The following is a 15,040-nucleotide window of genomic DNA, read 5'->3' on the forward strand; positions in this document are numbered from 1 at the left end:
TATTTTTTTTTTTAAGTGAAACCTTCTCAGGGGCTCCAACTGTCTTTTTTTTGTAAGGTGATAATCTTCTCGGGGGCCCTGACTGTATTTTTTTTTAAGAAGGCGAAACCTTCTCAGGGATCCCAACTGTCTTTTTTTTTAAAGGTGAAACCTTCTCGGGGTTCCCAACTGTGTTTTTTTTTTTAAAGGTGAAACCTTCTCGGGGGCCCCGACTGTCTTTTTCTTTTAAATTGAAACCTTCTCAGCGGCTCCAACTGTCTTTTTTAAAAGGTGAAACCTTGTCGGGGGCCTCAACTGTCTTTTTTTTAAAGGTGAAACCTTCCCAGGGGCCCCAACTGTCTTTTTTAAATGGTGAAACCTTCTCAGGCGTCCCAACTGTATTTTTTTTTTTAAGTGAAACCTTCTCAGGGGCTCCAACTGTCTTTTTTTTGTAAGGTGATAATCTTCTCGGGGGCCCTGACTGTATTTTTTTTTAAGAAGGCGAAACCTTCTCAGGGATCCCAACTGTCTTTTTTTTTAAAGGTGAAACCTTCTCGGGGTCCCCAACTGTGTTTTTTTTTTAAAGGTGAAACCTTCTCGGGGGCCCCGACTGTCTTTTTCTTTTAAATTGAAACCTTCTCAGCGGCTCCAACTGTCTTTTTTAAAAGGTGAAACCTTGTCGGGGGCCTCAACTGTCTTTTTTTTAAAGGTGAAACCTTCTCAGGGGCCCCAACTGTCTTTTTTAAATGGTGAAACCTTCTCAGGCGTCCCAACTGTATTTTTTTTTTAAGTGAAACCTTCTCAGGGGCTCCAACTGTCTTTTTTTTGTAAGGTGATAATCTTCTCGGGGGCCCTGACTGTATTTTTTTTTAAGAAGGCGAAACCTTCTCAGGGATCCCAACTGTCTTTTTTTTTAAAGGTGAAACCTTCTCGGGGTCCCCAACTGTGTTTTTTTTTAAAGGTGAAACCTTCTCGGGGGCCCCGACTGTCTTTTTCTTTTAAATTGAAACCTTCTCAGCGGCTCCAACTGTCTTTTTTAAAAGGTGAAACCTTGTCGGGGGCCTCAACTGTCTTTTTTTTAAAGGTGAAACCTTCTCAGGGGCCCCAACTGTCTTTTTTAAATGGTGAAACCTTCTCAGGCGTCCCAACTGTATTTTTTTTTTAAGTGAAACCTTCTCAGGGGCTCCAACTGTCTTTTTTTTGTAAGGTGATAATCTTCTCGGGGGCCCTGACTGTATTTTTTTTTAAGAAGGCGAAACCTTCTCAGGGATCCCAGCTGTCTTTTTTAAAGGGTGAAACCTTCTCGGGGGCCCCAAGTGTCTTTTTTTTAAGGTGAAACCTTCTCAGGGGCCCCACCTATCTTTTTTTTTAAGGGTGAAACCTTCTCAGGGGCTCCAACTGTCTTTTTAAAAAGGTGAAAACCTTCTCGGGGGCCTCAACTGTCTTTTTTTTTTTAAAGGTGAAACATTCTCAGGGGCCCCAACTGTCTTTTTTAAATGGTGAAACCTTCTCCGAGGTCCCATCCGTCTTTTTTTTTTAAACGTGAAACCTTCTCAGGCGTCCCAACTGTATTTTTTTTTAAGTGAAACCTTCTCAGGGGCTCCAACTGTCTTTTTTTTTTAAAGGTGAAACCTTCTCAGGGATCCCAACTGTCTTTTTTTTTTAAGGTAAAACCTTCTCGCGAGCCCCAACTGTCTTTTTCTTTTAAATTGAAACCTTCTCAGCGGCTCCAACTGTCTTTTTTTTAAAGGTGAATCCTTCTCGGGGGCCCTGACTGACTTTTTTTTTAAGAACGTGAAACCTTCACGAGGGCCCCTTCTGTCTTTTTTTTAAGATGAAACCTTCTCAGGGGCCCCAACTGTCTTTTTTTTTTTTTAAAGAGTGAAAGCTTCTCAGGAGCCCCAACTGTCTTTTTTAAATGGTGAAACCTTCTCCGAGGTCCCATCCGTCTTTTTTTTTTAAACGTGAAACCTTCTCAGGCGTCCCAACTGTATTTTTTTTTTAAGTGAAACCTTCTCAGGGGCTCCAACTGTCTTTTTTTTTGTAAGGTGATAACCTTCTCGGGGGCCCCGCGACTGTCTTTTTTTTAAAGGTGAAACCTTCTCAGGGATCCCAACTGTCTTTTTTTTTAAAGGTGAAACCTTCTCGGGAGCCCCAACTGTCTTTTTTTTAAAGGTGAATCCTTCTCGGGGGCCCCGACTGACTTTTTTTTTAAGAACGTGAAACCTTCACGAGGGACCCTTCTGTCTTTTTTTTAAGATGAAACTTTCTCAGGGGTCCCAACTGTCTTTTTTTTTTAAAAAGTGAAACCTTCTCAGGGGCTCCAACTGTTTTTTTTAAAAGGCGAAATCTTTTCGGGGGCCCCAAGTGTCTTTTTTTTTTAAGATGAAACCTTCTCCGGGGCCCCAACTGTCTTTTTTAAAGGGTGAAACCTTCTCAGGGGCTCCAACTGTCTTTTTTAAAAGGTGAAACCTTCTCGGGGGCCTCAACTGTCTTTTTTTAAAGGTGAAACCTTCTCAGGGGCCCCAACTGTCTTTTTTAAATGGTGAAACCTTCTCGGAGGTGCCACCTGTCTTTTCTTTTTTAAACGTTAAACCTTCTCAGGCGTCCCAACTGTATTTTTTTTTAAGCGAAATATTCTCAGGGGCTCCAACTGTCTTTTTTTTTAAGGTGATAACCTTCTCGGGGGCCCTGACTGTATTTTTTTTAAGAAGGCGAAACCTCGGGGGCCCCAACTGTCTTTTTTTTTAACGTGAAACCTTCTCGGGGGCCCCGACTGTCTTTTTTTTAAAGGTGAAATCTTCTCGGGGGTCCCAACTGTCTTTTTTCTTTTAGGTTTTCTCAAGGCCCCAAAAATATTTTGTTTTTAAGATGAAACTTTCTTTTTTTCTCTTAGTCTGTCTCAAAAAAATTAACGACTGAGTCAATTTATTTTATGAACAACCAGTAGCCCCGCCCACCCACCCTCTCTTCATTCCAGTGACCACTCTCTCTTCAGTTTTAACCTAGTAAGTTTTAGCCCCGCCCACCCACCATTTGTTTTCATAGAGGATATATCATTTAACAAAATCAGTGTTAACAACTAGTAGACCCGCCCACTCACCCTCTATTTTTTTTGAAGAGTATGTCATTTGTCACAGTCAGTCTTATATTACTAAGTACTTGTACTTTTTGTTATCTGTTCACACTCTAGTCAAAATTTTCGGAAACTGGTGGGTGTATCTCATTAGTGGAGGACTAATTGTCATTTTTCACATTTTTCTTTCATTAATAATGTAATTGTGTAAAATTAAAATGAGTTATTTTCATAAAATCTACTCAGTTGGCAGCACTGCCCACTCACCTTAAGACATCAGTGGTATACTGCGAATCCAGCGGATGCGACGTGACCGCCGCTTGTTGGAACAGGTCGTCCGAGCTCTGCTGTATGCTCGGGCTGTGCAAATGCAGCGCGTTCTTCAGAAACGCCGGACAGATCCCCTCCAGATGTGGGCACGACGCCCAGAACCACCTCGGCATCCTGCCCGTCGGCGCCGTCGACACGTAATACCCCAGCGCGAGCGGCTGCTGCAGCAACGTGCCCACCTCCTCCGCCGCCTCCACGCCTTTCGAGTTGGCGGCGCCGCAGTGGAACGGACTGCCTTGCCTGCCGTTGTTCACCCCGCAATTCGGGCTCTCCTGCCCCGACTCCTCCCTGCGCGGGCTTCCCGTGGGGCTTTGCCCCCCGCCCGGCCCCGTCTCCGGCCAGTTGAAAATATCGCTGAAGTCGTTCATCCCGTCGATCCCCTCCGGCATGTCCTCGGCCGTGAACGCGCTGAACAGCTCGTCGTCGCCGAGCTCCGGCGTGATGTGCTGCTCCTGGAAGGCCGTCTGCGACGACTGCGTCGTGGCGCTCGTCGGGAACACCAGGATGTGCGTGCAGCTGACGTCCTGCGGCGTCGACAGCTGCGAGTTGACGCTCACCTGGCTGAAGCGCTCGTCGGGCGTGAACTGGTCGGGCATGAGTCGCAGCACCGAGTCCGGCTCGAGGCTGACTAAACACGCGCTGAGGATGCACGGCACCGAGCTGGGGTACATGAGCGAGCACTGGTTGCAGATCTCTTTGAGGCTCTTCGACGCGTTGAGGAGGTTCTTCTTGCTGAGGAGCCAGCTCCAGCCCTTGAGTTCGCCGTGGCCGATGCGCCCGAGCCGGCCGACGACGAGCCGCCACGGACGCACGCTCTGCGACATCACGCCGAGGATGAAGTTCATGAGTTTCTCGAGGCCTATCCGACGCGCCGACGCCTTTTTCCGTCTGCTGCGGTTCGGGATGTCGATGTTGATGGTGACGGTCTCGAAGATCTCGCCGCGCTCGTCGGTCGCCACGGCCAAAAGCCAGCTCTGATCTTCGGAGAGGCAGTAGCTGAGGTAGAGGACGGAGGCTTGGTCTCCGGTGCCCTTGCCGAACGACTCGACGGCTTCGACTTTCTCGCGCATGGGGGCCAAGATGTACGGAGGGGTGTAGAGCTTGTAGGCGGCGCGGTTTTTGTCCTTGAGGAAAAAAAAATGTCTTAACGAGTGACTCAATGAAGTTTCATAAAACAACTGGAGTATTTTGTGTTTTCAGATTGGTAGCCAGTACAAATGTCATTGTCCAAAAATAATAAATAAAACAAACGTCAAAAGAACGAAATAATGCTTTTGATACGCAAAACAAGATTCGGCAATAAATCCTGGTCTGAGTAATTTTCTGGAAACCGCGGGGCGCAAGATTGTCTTCAGCTTCAAAATTGTTAATCTGACATTTGTCATACCAACCACGGCGAAATTCCCCTGCATTTTGAAATTCCAATTTTGATTTTAATTTAAAAAAATGAAAAAAGGGGTGGAAGTAGAAAAAATAGCATAAAATACACGTTCATCCCTGAGGAAACGGAAATTAGGGGATTCGTGTCTTAAAATAATGTCTTGAGACTTGTTCATTAAAATACTATAAATGCCCCGTGTTTTATGCAACCAAATAAACATCAATCAAGATTTGCTCAAAAATGCACTTACATCTTTACTCTTCAAAAATTGGTCGGCCATTGCGGCCGTGCCGAAACCTGTGAGGGATTTAACGTTGTTTGTGTGCACCAGGAGGCGGCGACATTGAGAGAAAATGTTCAAGGAGAGTGCTCGCATGTGGTCGCTATGGCGCGTCCGGTCTCTGGCTTTGCCAAGTTCGACGATGCTCTCCATAGATATGATCTAAAACAATCGGGTCTTGATTAGCTTGTCATGAGGGAAAAACCTACTTTATACTTGAGATACATATACATTTTTTTCTACGATTATTGTGTGTAATTGTGATAATTTCTAAAAACGTCTTCATAAACTAGAAAATTCGGAGAAAAAAATGCCATGAGAGATGTGTGCTCTTGATAGCTGAGCATAGCAGATCAATAATTTATTAATATTTAACTTATTTTCGACTTCTGTACCCAAGAAGATAACCTTTTGTACAGAAGTGAAGAACATGATGTTTGGATAAAATTATAATAATGATGACAACGCTGGAGATATTTACAAACAATGTGGTTACAGCCATTTAACCTCAAAAAACAACACTCAATTTTTTTTTGTTTACAAATGATAAGTGAAAAATAAAGATTGGTAAAATATCTCTCTGCATACAAAATTTGCCAAGTTTTGGAGAAAACACTTCTTAGAATCACCAAACAATACTACCGTTCCTATTGGTTAGAAAACACGTGTCACAAAAAAAATTTACCTGTACACTAATGTTATTTCGGATATTCTCTGGTACTGCCGCCAGTACCGACTGAAAACACCGTAATAGTGCCAAACAGGCCAGCCTTTGCAATTCGGGTTGGTCCGAGCCCAACGAGAACGGCTCCACTAGGTATACAACCACCGATGGAACCTCCCGCTCGTCGTCATCGTATGGATTTTCAGGAACTGTATTTGACTGAGGTGCTGAATCCTTCATGCCGTCTGCATCTACAACCCCAAAACCACCATTAACCCCGTTCCATACACACAATTTTTTTCGTACCTTGTTCGCTCTTCGGCGTGCTGGGCGCCTTCTCCGCCCCCGAGCTCTGCCCGCTGCCGTCCGGCGTGCTCGGCGGCGGCATCGGGCTCGGCGTCGGTTTGTCGCCCGTTTCCGGGGGCGGGTCCAGCAGCGTCTTGTCCATCGGCACCTGCTGCAGATGCGGCGCCAGATGGTGCTTGCACACTTGCGCGTACAACTTCAGCATGTCCGTGATCTCGCCCTCCCCCAGCAACGTGAACCAGTCCTCCACGGGCTCGTTGCCGATCTTCGTTTTCGCCGTTTTTCCCACCCGCAGGATGCCGTCCCGCAGCACTTTGGTGATGGGGCTGTGCCTGCCTAGCTTGCACATCTCGTACGCCGTCGAGAGCTCCTTGAAGAAGGCACGCACTCGGGGCAATACGGCGTCGTTGTCGGGCGCCACCACGATGTAGGCGACGTCCCGGGCGAACGAGTACGGCTCGAGGAGGAGGCTCTCCCAATGCTGGATGGCGTAGGGCGAGAGCGACAGCCAGTCTTTGTCGTGGCCCACCACGACGGAGGGGATGGGCTGGGGCTCGCAGCGGTCGTCGGTGCCTCTGCCTGCCAACCTAGACACGAAAGCGTCATCATCTATTATATTACACGTAGACACGATGACGCACCTGTGGAACTGCCGCCACGTCAAGGGCCCCTTCACCGCCGACGGCGCCTCCCACAGCCGCGTCTGGCACTTCTTCTGGATCGCTTCCTGGAGGAGCGGCTGCAGGGATTTCATGACTCGGACGATGTCCTGGTTGCACTGCGGTCCGTTGGCCCGCAGGAAGGGCCACCGGTGGACCGCGTAGCCCTCCGACTTGCCGTGCTTCTGGTGGCCGTCCTCCATCTTGCACACGGAGAGGTTCTCGAACATGTTCCGGCTCTGCTCGAGGGCGATGGTGGTGACTTCGTTACTATCCGAATATTCGAGGACGTGCACGTTATTGGAGAAGACGGTCGGTTTCGGGTAGACGTAGCGCGCCGCTCGACACAAAGCGTTTGCTGTACTAGGGATGAACACGCACTGTTCGCGGATCAGTTCGAGAAGACTGTGTGGAAGGATGTCGACTTGCTCGCGGTCCAGGGCCGGATTGAGCTTGATAGAGTTGGTGGCGATGAGGAACGAGAGGAGGGAGGCTTTCTTCTTCTCGCCGGGGTCTTCCGCGATACCTGAAATAACACCATTTTAAATATTGTTCACTACGTAAAAAAAATTTTAACAAGATTTTTGTTAACGAAACGTCTTCAATAAAAATTTTCCACAAAAAAATAATATTAAACGAATTTTACTTCTCGATCATACGGTAACGGGAGCATTGTACCGAGAGAGCAGTAAAAACACGATCAAAAACAAATACGGATTTTTGAGGGTTTGTCTTTGATAGAATTTTTATTGCTCTCTCAGTGCATTCGTGAACTTAATGCCAAGACAACAATAAAAAACATCATCAAAGAAAGACACGGATTTTTGAAGAATTGTCTTTGATAGAATTTTCGTTTTGTCAGATTATTGTCAATTTAAAAGTTTGAGATGAGAACGCAACGATGAAAGACAAACTTCAAAATTCCATTTTAAACTTAATTAAAGTTTCATGTTGTCAAAAGAAGTCTACACATATTACAACAAAAGGCAAAAAATGTAAGCCCGCCCACCCGCCCTATCTCAATTCTGATGATTTTTCTTATTCGTCGTGAACCAAGGGGGGCGGAGCTTAACTGCAAAATACTTAATTCTTTACAAGAAATTGAAAACATGTTTTTCAGTATTGTGTTGTCCAAAGAATACATACTATGTACATTTGGGAAAAAATATATATAAACCCCGCCCACCCACCCCATCTCAATTGTGATGATCTTTTTTTATTCTTAGAAACTTAAAGCACGTTTAAAATGATAAATTTTTGTAAGGAAATGTGGATTTTGCAATTAGGCTCCTCCCCTAGGTCTACCAACGAATGAAAACTTCATTACTATTTACATCAGGGCAGATATGGGTGGGGCTTAATCTTTGGCCTTATTTTATTCTTAACATACATAGTATTCTTTGCATAACACCAATATTCAAAAACATGTCTCACATGGTAATTTCTTGTAGAGAAATAATAAGGATTTTGCAATTAAATTATCAGAATTGAGATAGGGCGGGTGGGGGGGGGGGGCTTATTTTTTCCCTTTTTTCTTAAATCATGCATTTGTTAAAATTGAAAAAAAAACACCAACATTTATCACTGTTAAAATCGCCATGAACATTTTATGATTTCAAAAAAAAAGCAAGAAATTCCTAATAATGATTTTATGGTTTGTAATTACTTGGTTTAATTTCAAAACTAAAAGTTTTGGTATTAATGCTTTCACAAAGTTAGGTAAAAATACCATATGATCACAAAAAAGTGATGTAGTAAACCATCAAATTTATTTTTAAAATAATCACGTTGGCATTATTTGACAGTTACTTGACAGTAGCTGTCAAATCGAATAAGGAACACGTTGCTGTTGCCGACACATTTTTTCTTTCTTTTTTTTATAATCAAATGTACAACACAACTAATTTTTTTTCAGTTTATAAAATCATAAAAAACAAAAAACTGTCACTTTTGCTATATATACTAGTACTAAAAAAAATCTGTTAAATACATATATCTACAACTGTGGACTAATTCACAACTAACTTTTATACTTAAAAAAACAATAGACCATGAAGGAGACATTACATACAAGTGTAACTTCCTGTATTACCGACACAAATCAACAGGTGGTAAATAGCTCTTTAAAACGCAAAACACCAAACTTTTTCAATTCACTCTTTAGTGATGATTCATCTAATTTTAACAGTGCTTGGGCCACAGAGAACAATTCTGCCACCCTTTCAAAAATTAAAAAAAAAAAAAAAAAAAAATTCTGGCACCTTTGGCCTTACCGGTGATCTCCATCTCGTCCTCGTAGAACAGCCCGCTTCCGTACGCCAGCCTCCTATTAACGACGGCCGAAAACCCGCAGCTGCACCTGATGCCGTCCTCGTCCACCAGCATCTGCTGCTGCTGGTGGTGGGGCGGCGAGAGCATTCCTCCGTATGGGGGCGGCTGTCCCATCCCGCACGCCCCCGGAAACGGGCTGCTCGGCTGCTGAACACCGTGCGTTTTATCACAGGACGAACTGATTAAATACACCCCCGCGTCTGCCCCCCGTATGTTCCCCACCACACGGCCACCCGCGTTGCACACGCACAACGTACAACTGTCGAAATTGTGATCGCGAAAAATATTCGACGCCGTGTCCGTCAGGAGCACGTTCAAAGCGAGCGAGTTCGCCTCGGGCGTCCTTTGCACTGAGGGCGTCGGCACCGCCTCCACCGAGTTGAGGTTCTTGTTCAGGTAGGAGCTGGCCGTCGACGTCGCCGGCGACGGCAGCTCGTACGGCGGCGGCGGCTGACGGAAGCCGCCGTGCAGCGGGCTCGGAGGGAACGAGTTCTGCAGGTTGCTCGGGAGGGAGTTGGGGAGCGGCTGGGCGCTCGTCGACGGCGTTATTTGCTGCATGGGCTTCTCGGCGTGCTGGAGCCAGGAGGGCTTGTACACGCAGTAGGTGGGCAGGGTGACGACGGGCATGCTCTGGCTGGGCAGGTTGGTCAGGGGGGCGTACTTGCTCGAACCGACCATCTTGCAGATGACGGGCGGCTTGAAAACGTAGCTCCAGTCGTCTAAAACAAACAAACAATAAATAGTAACAAAAAATAGTAATAGTGTTGACAAAGTAACAGTACCTATGTGTTCTTCCTGCGGACTGCCCATATTCGGATATATCTCCTGTTTGGTCCTGACTATGGCGAGATCTGTATAATCTGGCAGTGGTAGGTCTAATTGGCCGCATGGTGAAGCTATAGGGTTGTGTTCTAAACTGGGAGGGGTCGGAAACATCTTGCTCAGTTCTTCCGGTCGGAGGATACCCATGGTGGGACAGCCGCCGTGTCCAGATAACCGTTTGTTGTCTTCGTGATGGTTCAGGGTTGTTGATCCAGGTGGGGTTTGTACTTGCATCTAAAGAAAATTTAGTTATAAGTAAGAAATTTCAAGCGAAATTTATCTATTAACTAAGACGAGCGACGTGGATATGCGCTCAAACAACTGTCATATATGTACGAATTTCCTCGATACCTCCTTATTATTTCAGACATGTAAATGGGGAAAATCAAAGATTTCAGTAACAGGAAGATTGGTAAAATAGTTCCCGGTTATAAAGGGTGAGTTAGTTTTTTTTTCTACGATTTTACTTTATAAATAGAATGCCATATATTCGTGCACAGAGAATCCCAGTAGTGGGACCGACACGTACAAACTCATCAGAAACATTAGTTTTACAGTCATTCATAAAATTTCCTTTAGCAAGTAGTTTATTAATGAATGTTATAAGTTGTGTAGATACAAAAAAGAAACATAAAAAAACTTCTGCCAATCAAAATACAAATGTATTTATGAAAAGTATAATCAAGTTATTTTGCCTTGTTTTCTTGATATACTTAGCCATTAAAATGGTACATTTTTGCAAAGAAATATAGATTTTGCAATTATGGGGCGGAGCCTAATGGCGAAATCGATATTTCCTTATTCAAATTTTCCGTTTTAAACATATTTTAAGTTTCATGTTGTGAAAAAAAATCTACACATATTAAAACAAAACGGCAAAATATAAGCCCCTCCCACCCACCCGATCTCAATTGTGATGATTTTTCTTATTCGCCGTGAACCAAGAGGGCGGAGCTTAACTGCAAAATATGTATTTCATTACAAAAAATTGAAAGCATGTTTTTGATGACGAGTTGTGAAAAAAAAGTCTACACATATTAAAACAAAAAGGCAAAATTTAAGGCCCGCCCACCCACCCGATCTCAATTGTAATGATTTTTTTTATTCTTAGAAATCTAAAACACATATACTATTAATACTATTTAGATCAGGGCAGGTGTGGGTGGAGCTTAATCTTCGGCTTTAATTTCTTCTTAATATACATAGTATGCTTTGAATAACACGATCCTCAAAAGTATGTCTTACATTGTAATTACTTGTATAGAAACAATAAAGATTTTGCAATTAAATTCCGCTCCTTTGGCTCTCGACAATTAAAAAAAAAATCCTCACAATTGAGACCGGGCGGGTGGGCGGGGCTTATATTTTGCCGATTTTCTTAATACACGTAGTCGTATTTTCAGAACAAGAAACTTAAAACATGTTTAAAATATTAAATTCTTGTAGACAAATATGGATCTTGTAATAAAGCCCCGCCCCGCGATCTGATAACGAATGAAAAATTCATCACAATTGAGAATTGATATGGGGGCGAATATGGGTGGAGCCTAATCTTTGGCTTTATTTTTTCCTTAATATACATAGTATTCTTTGAACAACACGATACTCAAAAACATGTTTTTAATTTCTCGTAGAGAAATAAGGATTTTGCAGTTGAGCTCCGCCTTCTTGGCTCACGACGAATAAAAAAAATCATCACAATTGAGATAGGGCGGGTGGGCGGGGCAACATTTTGCTTTTCTTTTTCTTAATATGTGTAGACTTATTTCGGCAACAAGAAACTTAAAACATGTCTAAAATGGTAAATTCTTGTAGTAATCAACTTAAATTCTCCACTTTTCTTCTACAACCCCTTTAAATACGGCAATTGCAACGGAAACTTCAATGATTAGTCAATTATATATTTTTATACAACTTTATGTCTTATTAAACGAGTTCAATACATTAATTTTCGACTTTGTTCACGATTTTATAAAAAATTGGAAAGTCTGGTCATGGTTATTTGGGAATTTTTGCACATGATTGCGTGGGTGGCAGCGCTGTCAATAGACATTTGACATTTGTGTGAAATTAAAATTCATACCAAAGTTTTTATTTTAAAATGTTTAGTATTTCCACTTCCAGCCTGGTGTTCAGCACGAGATTTACAAATGCACTAAAACACTCGAGATAATTCGCAAGTCCGAGATGTTGGAAGGCACCAATTTTCACAAAATGTCTTCACCGTCAATGTTAATCATAACAACCATAAATTCGGGACAAACAACAATTAATGGGCACATTTCGTTTCAGTCGATGCACTAAAACTGAAATTAAAGTGTTTTTTCCGTTTAAAATAACTCGAAAATGGACGAGGTTATGTATTCGACGAATGACGTACGAGCGCCATGGCACACTACGTACAACGATAGATTGACAATTTCTAGTTAATAAAACCTTATCGCAAGAAAACACCCAAAGTAACTGCACCAAAATTCTATTTTTTGTTGGTTTTAGGTTGGTAACATTGTCAGACCTAAATTTGAAGTTTGATTTATAGTAACAACATAAAAATAAATTTTGTAGTTAATTAGTTTTACTGTCATTGTTACTATTCAAAGGCACTCTCTAACGTTTGTTCTTGACGTAAAGTATTTGTATTTTCTGCAGAGGAAGAGGCCAAACTTCTAATAAACTTCTGGAAAATGTAACTCCAGAAACTTTAACTTTTAACGCTCCGTTTAATTACGACTACGATATTACTAGAGCGTTTGCCGGAAGAAAAGCGCCGACGTCGCCGAATGTAATTTTTAAACCCATTTTCTCGCTTTCTCGTGTGATAGTAATGAGACGAATATTATTTTTGCAAGATTGAATCAGCCATTGCGAAGAAAATGCAATTAAAAATTACGAAAACAACGTAGCTTAAATCAACAGTTTCTATATAAAGCAACAATTTGCCTACAACTACAAGAAAATGTCCAATTAAGTGACAATGCTCTAAAACACATTATATGGATTCATTTAAAAAATCAAACGACTTTCTCAACCTGTATAGTATAGATTGCATAAAACTACATATTTAAAACTATACATTAACACAACTGGGTCAAAATGTTAGTGTGAATTTGACCCAATCGTATCTAATTCTAACACCACCCCTCGACTTACCGCCTCGTCGCTACTCGTGTCGTCCGAATTATCAAAAATTTGATCCAGGTCTTTGTAGGACGGCTGGAGGCCCTCGCTCGTGAACAGGTTCCCCGTGCTGACCTTCTTCGAGTCCTTCGGCTCCTCCTTGACCACCGCCTGCCCCCTCTTGAAGCCGTCTATCGCCGAGCCGGCGCCCTCCTCGTCGAACTCGTAGGGATCCCCGGGCCTCTTGATCCCGTGCGGCGGCATCTGGCCCAGCGGCGCCGCCGCCTCCTCCCCCATCTCCTGCTTAATCTCTTGCTTAATAAACTGATTTTTGGTATTGATATTGTTCGTTAGATCGTTGTTGTTCAACGAGACCCCGTTCTGGTTGTACATCGTGTAGATGTCCGCCTTGCCTATCCTGTTCCTTTTTTCTTTTCCGTCCGGCTTGAACCTGCGGGAGAAACGGGATTAGTGTGGGGTTGTCGGGAGTGTGATCTACTAGTCGATGGGAAAAAAATCTTGCAAATGCGTCGATGGTTAAGATATTCTATTAGTGAATGAAGGCCTTGAAGTACTTTCAATGGCTGACAGGATTATCACCTGGGAGCTTAATTCCAATAAATGCTTAGTAATTTGTTTGTGTTACAAGTATGGAGGAATAAATTAAAACAAATTAATTCTAATGTGAAAAGTAATGGATTTTATTAGAAGTGGTAAATGATGTGGAAAGTCTTGAGATTGGTTAATGTCTTACTATACTTGCAACTTTAAGCTAATAGCGTACTGTAATAGAAGATAATTGAAAAAATGTTTAATTGAAACTTCTTCAGAAATTCAAGGTTTTAATCAATCTGGCAACACCATTAAAAAAATCGGTCGAAGGTTATTTCGACAGAATTTTCCTTACTTTTAAATTTTTCAATATTTAGATTTTGCAATTTGAGTTTCTTGATTCTTCAATTTTTACAAACAAAATAATAGGTTTTCAATTACCGGATTTTAAAACTTTTTCATTTAATCGATTTTTCAATTTTTGGATTAATAATTTTTTTTTCGATTTTTACGGTTCTCGATTTGCAATTTTTCGATTTTACGCATTTTCGATTTTGAAATTTTCCGTTTTTTCTTTAATTTTGAACTTTTCGAAAATGGAAAACTGTAAAATTCTGAAATTGAAATTGAAATATCAAAAACTGAAAAATCTAAAAATTCTAAATCAAGAACTTGAAAAATTGAATAAACGAAAAATTCAAAAATCTAAAGATTAAAAACTGAGAAACTTTGAAATCGAAAAAATTAAATATGTATTTTAAAAGCTAAATATTGGAAATTAAAGAAATCGGAAAATCGAAAAATTACCAAATCGAAAAATTTAAAAGTGGGAAAATCGAAGAATTGAAAATTTGAAAAATTGAATACACGGAAAATTGAAAAAATTTTTCAGTCGAAGAACTGCAAAAGTGAAAAAATTGAGAAATTGATGAAAACGAAAAATTGTGATTTAAAAAAATTAGTCGAAAGTAAATAAAACCAGATTTTTCGAAAAATTATCAATTTTTCAATTACTAGATTATATAATTTTTTGTTTTTTCAATTTTAATTTTTTCAGTTTCTCGCTTCTTCAATTTCTAGATTTGTGAATTTTCAATTTTTAATTTTTTTGTTTCTTCGATTTTTGATTTTGCAGTTTTTGGACTTAAAATTTCTAGAATTTTCGATTGTTAATTTTTTAATGTTCCGATTTTATAATTTTTTTTTTCAATTTATCGATTGAAATTTTTCAATTATATTATTTTTTTCATTCCTTCAATTTTACGACATGCAACTCTTCGAGTTTTCATTTTTAAATTCTTCGGTTATTCGATTTTCCAACTTTCGGTTTTTTCAATTTTTCATGTCTTCAGTTTTTCAATTTGCAATTTTTCTTTTCGGTTTTTTCTCTTCTTCATTTTTTCAATTTATGAATTTAAGTTTAAATTTTTCGGTTTTTCATTTTTCCAACTTTTGGATTTTTCAATTTTTAGTTTTGCAATTTGAGTTTCTTGATTCTTCAATTTTTACAAAAAAAAAAAAAATATTAGGTTTTCAATTACTG

General features: G+C 41.3%; 1 protein-coding gene across 4 annotated transcripts in view; it reads right to left on the minus strand.

Annotated features, from left to right (window-relative positions):
• Positions 1-15,040, minus strand: part of LOC135132661 (mediator of RNA polymerase II transcription subunit 13) — a 138,926-nt gene that overhangs the window by 3,723 nt on the left and 120,163 nt on the right. For 3 of the 4 annotated variants that reach the window (XM_064060812.1, XM_064060810.1, XM_064060813.1), the window contains 8 exons: positions 12,979-13,396; positions 9,789-10,062; positions 8,937-9,725; positions 6,658-7,201; positions 6,017-6,603; positions 5,732-5,961; positions 5,017-5,208; positions 3,323-4,509 (listed from right to left, as the gene is read on the minus strand). In XM_064060812.1, the coding sequence (XP_063916882.1) occupies positions 3,323-4,509; positions 5,017-5,208; positions 5,732-5,961; positions 6,017-6,603; positions 6,658-7,201; positions 8,937-9,725; positions 9,789-10,062; positions 12,979-13,396 (4,221 nt within the window). The remainder of the gene's footprint in view (positions 1-3,322; positions 4,510-5,016; positions 5,209-5,731; positions 5,962-6,016; positions 6,604-6,657; positions 7,202-8,936; positions 9,726-9,788; positions 10,063-12,978; positions 13,397-15,040) is intronic. The other variant, XM_064060811.1, reaches the window with a different exon arrangement.

This window comes from Zophobas morio, unplaced genomic scaffold (genome assembly GCF_036711695.1).
Source record: "Zophobas morio isolate AGI-343-1 ecotype UQ-CSIRO unplaced genomic scaffold, CSIRO_AGI_Zmor_V1 ptg000021l, whole genome shotgun sequence".
Taxonomy (NCBI): domain Eukaryota; kingdom Metazoa; phylum Arthropoda; class Insecta; order Coleoptera; family Tenebrionidae; genus Zophobas; species Zophobas morio.